Source organism: Pundamilia nyererei, unplaced genomic scaffold, assembly GCF_000239375.1.
Source record: "Pundamilia nyererei isolate P.nyererei 1_Seehausen unplaced genomic scaffold, PunNye1.0 scaffold00029, whole genome shotgun sequence".
NCBI lineage: Eukaryota > Metazoa > Chordata > Actinopteri > Cichliformes > Cichlidae > Pundamilia > Pundamilia nyererei.
This window is the reverse complement of record NW_005187430.1, coordinates 4,493,608-4,505,569: the sequence shown is the minus strand read 5'-3', so window position 1 is coordinate 4,505,569 and position 11,962 is coordinate 4,493,608. Positions and strand designations below refer to the sequence as shown.

Sequence of the window (11,962 nt, the reverse complement as noted above, 5' to 3'; positions counted from 1 at the left end):
CTAATGTTGATAATGCTTTGTACTTAAAATCATGCATTTTTATGCTTTTTTACTTTGTGTCTTTCACTTAAAAAGTACTTTGATATTTCTGCCTTCACTAAAAATATTCATGAAAATATGAGGGAGAACGTTTTGTTTCAGTTTGTACTTGAGGTTAGATTATTATTGATGCCCTTAATCGTCGATTTGAGTACAGGTTTGCAAAAACGGGCATTTTGTTTGCAAGACTGTCCATTGTTGTTCGAAATATTCAAAGTTCCCTATCAAATCCATCATTTACAGTTAAGTAAATCTTACTCCACAAATTGAAAAACTAATAAAGTAATCTGAAGACATGTTTTTCTGAGTGTATAGTCCCGGTAAATACATAATAAAAAATAAAAAAATTCAAATTTCTTCTCAGAACAAAAGAATTGCGAGGAAGAAAAAAGATGAATATTGTGTCATATCCTCCTCCTTTTTTCCCTCATCCGGTGAGAGGACAACAGCGGAGACGCCTTTCGCGCTCTGATTGGTTTTCCAGATGTAACAACGTCGCTGATTGGCTCAAATATTGCCGCTTCTGAGCTTCTATTTTGAACATAAATACGAGCAGCTTCAGTCCTTTCCTCACAAATCAGGGGTTGTCAGAGAGGAGGTGCCTTATGCTGTAACTCTCTGGCATAAACAACAGCTATGTGGCTTTAGTGATTTGGAAAGACCAAATCTAGGTTTTACACCTCACGGAACCACCGTCTAACTTACGGCCGGTGTTTTGCTTCGTATTTTTGGAAATGTAATCTCAATTGTTCCTAGCTAGCTGCTTAGCTTCCGGGTTAGCTCGAAACTTTGACTGTCTTGCTTTCTCCGACTCGAAATTCAAACCAAATCTATCATACAGTAGTACCCCCGCGTGACTTTTGCACAGATTTGACAGCGAAAAAAGCAACATGGAATCTTTTTTTAGCAGGATTAGTCCTGTTAAGACGAACAGGCCCGACCGGATCCCCGAGCTTTCCTTGCTCTCTCTGCCTGAGCACAGCACTAAGACCTCGCACTGCAGGAATCTGTTTTCCCCTGGGCCCACGGCTGTGCTGTCTCCTGTTACCAATTTGGCTATGGACATGAACAATTTAGCTGGACTCGGAAGGTACTACTAAGTTTTTATTTGTTAATTATTTTCATGTAACTGCAGTTCCCGTTTTTCAAACCACTAACTACCCTGTCATCTGTTTATTCCTTTTGATCGGTTCTTTGCAATGCACAATACGTTTCAGTCTTGACATTAAGGAAAATTTTCTGTTTCTATCTTTGTCGTGCAGCCAATGTGATACCCCGAAAAGGAGAAAGCATGCACCCCTCGAGAAGGTTCCCTCCTTCGCCTCTGACGTCTCATCTGATGCTGGTGAGACCCCGTTAAAGCTATTGTCTGTGCTAATTGATGCTATAAGGCCAAATGTTCATGGACTGAATTTGATTTCAAGTCACAAGATTCGATACGGTTATGCGGATTGTAGTATTGTATTATTTATTTTAGCTGCAGTAATATTTTATGTATTGTAATTTACGACTCAGTTACGACTCAAATGTATCAAGTATAGTCTTTTATTTATTTATTTATTTATTTATTATTTATTTGTAATTCCAGTCTTCTAATGTAAAGTCCTTACTCCACCAGACAGCTCACCTATGCACTGCAATATGAGAAATGTGTGTATACATGTGGCAGGTCAGTATCATCTATTAGTGACACATATCTCTTCCTTCAGGCCTGGGCATGGATCTCCCCAGCCCACTAGATGCCATCGAAGTGGAAGACACGTAAGTTAAACTATCCTCCTTCTGACTATTGTTATCAGCCTTTGAGCAGTGCGTCTCCTTACCCTTTTGCCCCTTCACCCGACCCTCCACCCCCACCCCAGTGCTAGGGTTCAGCAGCGCTAAGCACCATTTCCCATCTGAGGGATTAATATTTCTGCCGTTGACTTTAAGACGATGACCTCGCTCCTTTTTCTTAGACAAAGCAGATTAGCTGATACACCATGTGAGCTTTACTTTCTAAATCAATGTAGTGTGACATATTATGGACTTAACTTAATAGTTAAATATTGCAATTTTGTAGGTGGGAAGTAATACAACTGGGACAATATGCTCTGTAAAATCAGTTGGAAACCCTAGTGCTGCTCACTGAAAATACTGTTGCACTTGTGCTCAGCGTTATTATCTTGATCAGTTTGTTAGCATACCCTCAGCTGCCTAATCTTGGGTGGCCCTTTTCCTTATTCTCAGTTGGGTGAGTCTGCCCTGCAGACATCTGCCGAGGTCTGATGTGAGTTCTTTTGCAGCAGTTGGTGCTCAAGACTTCATTCACCTCCTTTTACAGCTGTTAGGTTGCTAGGAGTTTTCCATGATGGGGGGAGGATGTGGCGTGCGTGCTCTGGTTTGATAACCCACCCCCTCTGAGCTTTGGCACACTCTTCTACTGCAGCCTTGTTTCAATAGGGAATTGAGGGCTGGAGTTTCTCTGCATCAGCTATTGAAATCAGGGCACCCCCAGAGAACAGCTGCCCTCCCTTCTTGTGGTCTGCACTGAATGGGACACGCTCCCCCCTCGACAAACAAAAGAGCTCTTGCAGAAAGGGGGCTTTGCAGCTTCGGCTCCAGCAGGCATATGGTAGATTAGCTGATTTCCGCATCCCTTCCCCTGACCTCCCTCCCACCCCCTGAGCTCTCAGGCCCACTTATTTAGCATACAGGTGGGCCGTACTCCCAATGCAAAGAGTACGTCTTGCCTCCATGCATTCACCCAACTTCCTCATGTCCAACCGTTCCTCTCGGTGTCTCAATAGAGTCCCAGACTCTTTGTAGTTTATGAGTATGCAATGTTTCGACTGACAGTTGAGGCCTTCCTAGTCTCTTTTCTTAGCTGATCTTCTTGCAAGAATATATTAGTTTTGTAATTTCTGAAGCATTCCTTGCTCTTCTTTCTGTTACAGATTTGAAAAAGCCATTCGAGAGTCAAGCAGAGTTGTCAATGAGTAAGTTTTGTACCTGGTATTATTCCCCCCCCCCTCCTAAAAACAACATTGCAGAGCAGTTCAATTTTCAAGCCAAAAAAATCTTATCTCCTTATTTTATTGACTGCAATTCTTTTCTCTGCCATCTGTTGATTATAGGAGAATGCCAATTCGAAGAATCAACTCATTGCCCGTAAGTATTTTACAGCTTGTGTGTTATGCGTACACATATTATCTGTTATCCCCAGAGATAACAGATAATGTCCTGTTGTAGTTGTGATTTTGGCGCTTGAATAGTATTTAATCTTAATTTTTAAAGAGGAGTTGACAGTACACATAAACACAACTCAAACAAACCATACAGTGGAGGTTAAGCCTAAACGCGTTGCTAACTGATTCCCTTTTATTCCCCCACTCAGCTCCAGCTCATGGCCTTCAGTCCAGCTCTGAAGGGGCAGCAAAATGATCCAAACCGCTATGGAGTATTTGGTCAGCAACCTTCCCAAGTATCCACCTCTCAGCATGAGAATAAGGAGAACATGCCAGAGGTCAGTTGGACCAAAATCATTTACTTAAGTCTCACTGCCTTAGAACTAAGGCGATGCTAAATGAGCTTTTATTACTGTGGAGACGGCATTTCATCATTTGGGTTAAAAACGGGATATTTGCATTTTATGTAAGTGAAAATTATTAGTGTCATTAGCAGGTGCTTTTATTAATCTGTCACGTCTGTGTTGGCATTCCTTGTTTAAAATGCCTTGTTGTTGTTTTTTTTTCTTTCAGGAAAGCTTTGAATTCAAGAAACCCACCAAACCTGCTTCGCGGTGTCGTGGGCGATCCTTTAACAACGGGCAGCCTAAGGATGCCTTTGCCTGCCGTCCCAGCTCCGCACCAGCCCTCATGGTATGTGAAGAATCTGTCTGCAAGTTAAAAAGGGGTGATCTGCTTCTCGAAAGATGCTGACTGACGTTTTTTTTTTTTCATTTTTATGTAAAGCTTTCTTCACCTCCTCCGGTGCAGCAGCTTGACTTTCATGACTCCAGCCCCATGTTTCTGAGAAGTTCCTCCCTCACCTCCTCAAATGATGATGAAGACGATGGCTTTTTGGATGTACTTGATGACAACATGGAGGTGAGTCCCTGCCATTCATGTTTTTATGGATTCATTTTTTTTTCTGCAATTCCTTTTTGTCAGACTTGATTTTTAACGGCACCCATTTGTTGTTTGCAGAATGACTCTGGGGTACCGATGGGCATGGCCAGCTTACTCACTGCCCCACTGGTGGCTGACAGTATAGGAGAAGACTCTGTAAGTGTGCATACTTTAGGTGCAGTATGTAAAGTGTGTGCCTGCTTTTCTCAGTAGCCACAGATGACTTATCTATCTTGACAACCATTTTACAACAAACACAATATGTCACAGCATAGTATAAAGAATAGTCCTGATGTATTTTGATGCAATCACCCAGAATAAATTTTGATGCTTTGCTGTCATAAGTTGTAGCACCTCACGCAAAATGTGGGTTGAATTTAAAAATGTACTTATTCTCGCATTTCTTTAGCCTGTGATTCGGTGCAGACCACGAAGCCTGTTTCGCTCTCCTTCGATGCCCAGTCCTGTTTCCCGTCTCTCTGTGAAGCGCGCTGACCGCCCCGGAGATGAAAATACACCCATCAGGGTGAAGAGGCGGCGTAGCCTTGCAGGAACGCAAGTAACCACCCTGGAACAAAACCCAGAATCCCCAAGAATGGTAAGGCCATACTGCCTTGGACAACATGCATCACTTTTGTTGTTGTGATAGTTGATGCAAGTTAGTTGGATGACTTGATCATTTTAACATGTTGGCCAATAACATGAGGAGCTGAGGTGAATGGGAGGAAGTAGCAGCATCGTCTTTTTAAATGAAAACAGAATGAAGTGCATGCATGCTGAGATTGGTCTTACAGCATTGCTCAGGTCTAAGCCACACGGTGCAAGATTAATAAAAACTGTCTTGTGTTACAAAAACGTGCTGTCGAGCTCAAGTCCTTTTCTGATTGAAACATTTAAAACCAGTGATAACATGGAGCTGCTGTTCTGAACAGACAGCAATGATCTGTAGGCGTGATTTAAAAAATCTCCACTGACCATCTGTCACCCAGCTTCTGAAACATCCACTGAGGCTTACTGGCTATTGTTCCAGACTTTGAAGCTTATCTTAAATCGCTTCATTTTCTCCTTGGCTACCTCAGTAAGTGTCCCTCTCCTCTCTTTCCAGGGCTGCTCACTGCTCCAGAGGTCCAAGTCCTTCTGCCAGGCAGAGATTGAAAAGCTGTTGGACAGTGAGGCTGGTTCTAATGAGCTAATAGGCGATTTCACCAAGGTAAGGGAGAATGAAAACTCTTCTGTGTGCTTGTTAGTTAGTTGCTTGAAAAAGTGGAATAACGAATCCTCTTTTGTCTTTTAGCCTTTCGTTCTACCCACAGTGCATGGAAAACACCAAGACCTCAAATACATTACCTCAGACATGGTGAGTAGACGCACTGTGTCAAAGCGCTCAGTCCCTTCACAGTAATCACTGCTCCTTTTGAAAACATTAAAAGTATGTTCTGTGTGGTCTTTAGATGGTGGCAGCTCTCACTGGCCAGTTTGATCATGTAGTTGAACAAGTCATCGTCATTGACTGCCGCTATCCTTATGAGTTTGAAGGAGGACATATCAAGGTGAGTCAGTGACAGACATTGCAGTATACATAAAACTCGAGTGTTTCCTAATTTGTGTTGGAAAATCACACAGAACGATGTGAAAATCGGTGATAGATGTTTTCAGTAACAACTGTGGGGGGGTGATGATGTAAAAACTGCTTAATTAAAGACTTCTCTGTAGGTGATCCATCCCTGAGCTCTAAAGGTATTTGTTTTTGTTCCAGGGAGCGCTAAACCTACACCAGGAGGACCAGGTGAAGGACTTCCTCCTCAAGAACCCGATTGTCCCATCCAGCCCAGACAAGCGAATCGTCATCATCTTCCACTGCGAGTTCTCCTCGGAGCGCGGCCCCCGAATGTGCCGTTTCGTCAGAGAGCAAGACCGCGCCATGAACGAGTATCCCAAACTTCACTACCCCGAGCTCTACATCCTCAAGGGCGGCTACAAGGACTTCTTCCCTCATTTTCAGGTTGGGTTTGATTTGATTCTCAAGGAGTGAAATATAAATGCTGGTGAGGCCTTGTGTATCTGGAGCATAATGCTTCGGTTTTAGTCCAAAGAACTGCGTGCTCATGTTTTAGCATATCAGTTATCACAGACCCACATGAATCTCAGCTGTTCAGTCCTCTGAATCCTCATCTCGTTCTCTTGTGCAGGCACAATGTGAACCTCAGTCTTACCGACCCATGCACCATGAGGATTTCAAGGAGGATCTGAGGAAGTGCCGCCTCAAGAGTCGCACCTGGGCTGGAGAGCGCAGTAAGAGGGAGATGTACGGACGACTGAAGAAGCTGTGAGCACGTCCTCATCTTCCCAACCTCCCGCTAAAACACACTGACTCTCCATGAAACGGACTCAGTGCAACCTCCTCATGTGTCTAACGCCTCACTCTAACCAAGGAGAAATGCCTTCTGTGATTGCGCCAGCAGAAAAAGGGATTTTTAAATTTCCTACAAAGTTTCATTTATAGCCAATTTAGTTATTTATGCGAGTTAAAGAGAGAAGGATGTGGAATGATGGATCCTTGAAGAAATCAGCAGTGCAGTGAACAGATTTTATAAAGGTGATTTGAAACAATTTGTATGTTTTAACAAAACAAACCACTAGGACCTACTGCCTGTTTTTTACCTTTCCTTTTACTTTTTTTTTTTTTTTTTTAAATATAAGCTGGCATTAGTGATATGAATCAATGCCATATTGCAATATACAAACAGACCACACTGCCAGGACTTTGTCTTTCAGTCCCCCCCCCACTGGATTTTTTCTTTTAATGTCATGTACTACATTATATCAGCACTTAATTAAAGAAAAAAAAAAGTTGAATTGGAGAGGTGTCCCTGTCCCCAAGATTTTTATATATACATACACGCACACACACACACACACACTTTGTTTTTAAAGAATGATTTGAGTATTCTTTGGAGTGTGCATTTCTCCAGGCATTCCAAAATGCAAATTGGATACTTAATGATAACATGTGAAAGCACAAGATCAATGCAGAGCTTTGCCCCATCACCTCCACCCACATCTGTTGCAATAATTATTTTCCTCAGTCAGAAGATACCAAAGCAAACAAAGCTACCTGTTTACTTTGCAGTGAGATTTCTCTGATGCTGCAGGTCAGCAAGTGTGGACAGATTTTTTTTCTTTTCTTTTTCTGTCTTATAAGAAGTCTTTTGTTTCGCTTTGACACCTTTTAAAATCCAGAGAGAACTGTCTAACCCTCTGCCGAGCTAATAATGTTGGTTTATAATGAGCAGGGTGCTTTTGGTATTTTGGTCCAGGCTTGCGGGGGAGCTGCTGAAATAAAGATCTGATGTGTGTTGAAATGAGATGAATAGCAGCCTCTTCTTTCTGAGTTTTATCACGCAGGATTTTAAAATTATATTTCTTTGCAAGTAGTTTGTGAATGAATAATACTTTTTAAAATAAACTTAAAATTCTTTAAAAATGGTTTGTCAGAATTATTTAATAAAATCAGGCTTTAGTTGAGCTTGACAAACTTTAAACCTTTATGGTTTTGGCAAGACCATCAGAGATCGAAAGTGTTGAGCTCTAATGGCCACAACCACTCGTGCAGAGTTTAAGGGACTAAAAGTGCCCACTGGCTTCATGATTGCCACGTCTATTAGCTGAAACCAGTTGTTCTATAAGAAAGTCTCAATGTTCAGTATGTATGTCCTGCTAAGGAGTTGAGCTGCTTTGGTGAGGTACGAATACTAAAATTCATACTTAAAATTAGGACTATCAGTTCATAGATATATCGATCTCGGTCTTTAATAAGGCCTAGATTTAAAAATGTACAAAAGGCTCAATAGATCAATACTTTTATGCAATTTTTAGCCTTTGATGCATTTGAATATACTTTATACGTGAGTGTAGTCAGTTTATTACCCTGCTAATTGAATGCTTTCTTTGAAAAGGCAGCAGGTTTCCTGTCAATGATTAATAATTAATTGGTTGCCCAGAGGGAGTCTCTCCCCCCCCCCGACTATTTTTCTGATTAGTGTTGAAAATCAATGACCAGTTCAAAGTGAAGTCACTTTAGCATGTGTGTATCTCACATCTTATTCATTGATATACATGCTATGTGTCAACAGGGCCACTATTCTTATTTCCTCTTCTCGTCTCAGGATTAACTTTAGTCTTAAATACACGAAACTACATTAAAGAAAGATGCTGATTTTGTATATTAATATTGACCAAGTTGTGATATTGAAATTTCATTCCAAGTGGAACAGTGAGTTGTTTCTGATTAATAAAGTGATTTATAATGTAGGAAATGCTCTCTGATGGCTGCACGAATCACATTAGAGCCTCTAAACAACATTTGTTTTTGTAATTTTTTTTTCACTGCTTTCTGGCAAAAACTAACTGAAAGAACTGACAGACCAGTTTAGAGAAACTTTATTCATATTCCGGGATATACACATTATTTGTACACATCCTGGACCTAAACTTCCTTCAGCTTTCAGCCTGAGTTCACCCAAAGCCAGTTTTCCACATTTGATCTCTAAGAATAGCCCGTCTGCCGTTTTGTTTAGCATGCCTGCTGTGCACGGTGAAGGATTTCTTTCCACAGGCTGCTTCCTGTTTTTTCAAATTTTCCCTCTCGAGTTGGCCGTGGGAGTGGCCTCTCCTTTCCAGCACGTGTCCACGCATACAAACACATTCCTCTCTGTGAAGGCAGTACCTGGCAGCTTGACGTGTCCTGACATGAGGTTAACTGTCCTGTTACAGGACAAGGAGTGGAGGGAAAATATCACAGTCACCACGTGCTGAAAACACGTGACATGAAGGGAGGAGAGGTTGTAAAAGCACAAGCCTGCTGGCACCTCACCAAAGTTTGAAATCAGACAGTTTCCCAATGTCCATGTGGCTGTGGGAACGAAAGGGCAAGGCTTTGTTTGCATTCCAGTGAGTGAAGTCTAACTTATTTACAGCCAGTGGCAAATTGCCGAAACTAATGTCTGTTGGTTGAATTGTGCAACTGAAGCTGCTTCAAGTCTCTCCTAAATCCTCTAAAAAATTACTGACAGCAGCACTAAAGAGCAAACGTAGTGTTTGCTCTTTAGTGCTGCTGTCAGCTTAATAAACGACTATTTAGCTTCCACAGTCTTTACACATACTGGTCCCTGAGTCTATGGTATCTTTCACCTTTTTTTTTGCAATTACCAGGCCAGCTGCTTAGATTTGAGAGGCCTCACACCTTTACACGAGGCATACATAATGCAACACTTGCGAGATCCTTTCAATACAAGCTTCCCTTCTCCACCTCAATAGTCGTTTTTAAAATGTAGATGAGTCCTTGGCAGGTCCTCAAAAAGTAAACTGAGCCAGGTTTTACAATTAGACTCATCCAATTAGGAGATTCAAGAATTCAGCAAAGCAACAGTGGGACACTTAAACTGATTTCCACGAATGAATGCTGCATTACCGAGTGGCTTGTTCTCAAAGGTGTGCTTTGTTTATCTGACGGCTTTCAAAAGAGTTGAATGAATGTAAACTCTAAACTGTATACAACATAAACAGAAACAATATCTTATGTGTATGTTTTCCTTTTTTTCCCTCCCACAATAGAGGTCTCACTCCCTGTATAGTGGAGGAATCCCATATTTCCATAGTGAAAACAGTGTATATTATAAAGACATACCCTAAAGGGTACCTTCTGGGCACAACAGAGAATAAAATAAACGACATTTTCCATTCAGGAAGACTTGAAAACAGCAATCGAGTCTGTAAACTTTGAGGAAAGTGTCTCCTGGGGACATGGCTCAAGCGAGCCCAGGGCTGCTTTCCCACAGCTTGCTAGATTGTTGGACTTCTTTTTGCAACAAAGGGAAATTCTGAATGTGTGTTTAAGGCACTCACTTCACAGACTCACTACCTATACTTTGCGTATACAGTGTGTGACTCTCTGATGGTGGATGCTGTTTGATGACCTTTCATTAATTTGGTTTGGATTTAGTCAAATGACTAAATGTTCCTGTTAAATCAGTTTAATTAATTCAAATATGGCCAAAGACTGATGAAGATATGTAAAGACTTGACATGAGATGAAAAAGCATGCCAGCGCTCTGTAGAATTGCCCTTAAAACCTCGCCACCCTTCCTGTGACTGTCTTTCCTTTTCTGCAAAGCCAATCAAAGGTGCCCTCAAACAAACCTCCAGCCTGGGTGTCACCCATAAACCTCTGTTTGCTGTGCGACTGCCGACATTGTCAGTAAACTGACAAACCAGCCTGCAAATCAAAGGGTCGCACGGGCCAACAAGGGTGGTGAAATTCTGAAGCGTAACAGTGTGGTTTCAAGGAAAGGGTGGAGATTGTGGTTTTCTAAGGTGAAGTCAAAGTTTTTGAGGATTAGAAACTTCTTAATGTCTCACTCACAGTTCTGCTTTCTGCACACACACACACGCACACATACACACAATTTAAGAAGATTTCACCCTGCGCAGCAGACAAAATGTTCTTTATGTCACTCGCTGCATGTTGTCTTCAGCTTCCTTTAATTCAAATTGGCGGGTTTCATCATTATTGGTCCGTATGACTGGCTGATTGCCCTTGCCATCCCCCACATCCTGTTGTTCTTCATATTCAGCTGGTTTTTATTTCATCACAAGGAAATGTGACTCATAGGTCAAAAACACCGAAACGTGTTCTGACTTTTTTTTGTGGTGATCTCGACACAAGTTTCTGCACTTCAGTCACGCTCGCTGCATTTGCTTTTTTGTTTTCCTCCACGCTCAAAACGCGATCCTCGTCAAACAGCTGGTGTTTGAAGCTGAAATTTCACAATGACAACATAATCTGCCTTCACTTTCACACTGACTGCTCTCAATGATTTTGTCTAATTATTACCTGCAGTGATCTCCACCCTTTACTTTATTGCTGAGGAGCAATGTGTGCATTTGTAGATCATTACCTTATGTGTGTGTTGCAGAAATATTGCTCTCCTATGTCTATTTTGATGACAAGCTCCATAAAAGTAGGCTGAAAATTCTCTCTTGGTTTCCGAGCATGAATCAAAACCAGACTTGAACTGAATCCAAAGTAGTCAGTGTTTAAAGCAGCAGAATCGTTTTAGTTCACGGGCCACTTGATCTCAAGTGGGACGCAAAAGTATTGGATCATTTTTCTTTTAGTCTCAAGATTTATATTGTGGAAACGTTCACATTTGATGAACCACCCATTCAGAAAAATTGATGACGAAAAGCTAATGAAGTCTTGAGAAAATAAATGCATCTTCAACGCTCTGACTAATTTTTTCCATGTTCAGTCATTTCACTGTCATCATAGAGAAATGCACCAGCCACGCAGTCGTACAGATTAAGCTCTTTGTTAGGCTTGTTCTTACGTTTGACACACTGGTCTAAAGAATAGTTAGTTATTAAGTTACATTCATTCAATTCTTTTCTGTCTTTTCTGTAAGTGGAACATAATTTCACCTGCACAACATTCATATGTTAACCAGTGATTTGAGAAGTGCTACAACTATCTTCATATTTTGCCATTTTTATGTCTGTTCTTTTAAACATGGAATTTTTATGCGCATCTTAAAAGTACAGACAGTTGTTTGTTTTTTTTTAAATTTATTTAATAGAGTCAAAGAATGTTATTCTCATAAATGTACAGTAATTGTTCCAACAAATGTATGCATTGTCATAACTTTGAATTCATCCATTAAAAATACACAGGAGTTAACACCGGTTTGTGGCAGCTACTATGTTGCTCCGCCATCTTGACTACAATGGCCAAGATGGTCATCATGTTCCACCTAATC

The 11,962-nt window shown here is 41.2% G+C and overlaps 1 protein-coding gene across 1 annotated transcript; it reads left to right on the top strand.

Moving 5' to 3' along the window:
• Window positions 1-580: 580 nt before the first annotated feature.
• On the top strand, window positions 581-7,513 carry cdc25b (cell division cycle 25B). Its single transcript, XM_005728671.1, has 15 exons — window positions 581-1,129; window positions 1,302-1,384; window positions 1,749-1,800; window positions 2,976-3,017; window positions 3,156-3,189; window positions 3,416-3,544; window positions 3,780-3,899; window positions 3,993-4,127; window positions 4,227-4,304; window positions 4,558-4,746; window positions 5,254-5,358; window positions 5,443-5,505; window positions 5,600-5,698; window positions 5,905-6,150; window positions 6,338-7,513. Exons 1-15 carry the CDS (start codon window positions 930-932, stop codon window positions 6,476-6,478), a joined length of 1,716 nt encoding a protein of 571 aa, XP_005728728.1. The 5' UTR covers window positions 581-929; the 3' UTR covers window positions 6,479-7,513.
• The last annotated feature ends 4,449 nt before the right edge of the window (window positions 7,514-11,962 follow it).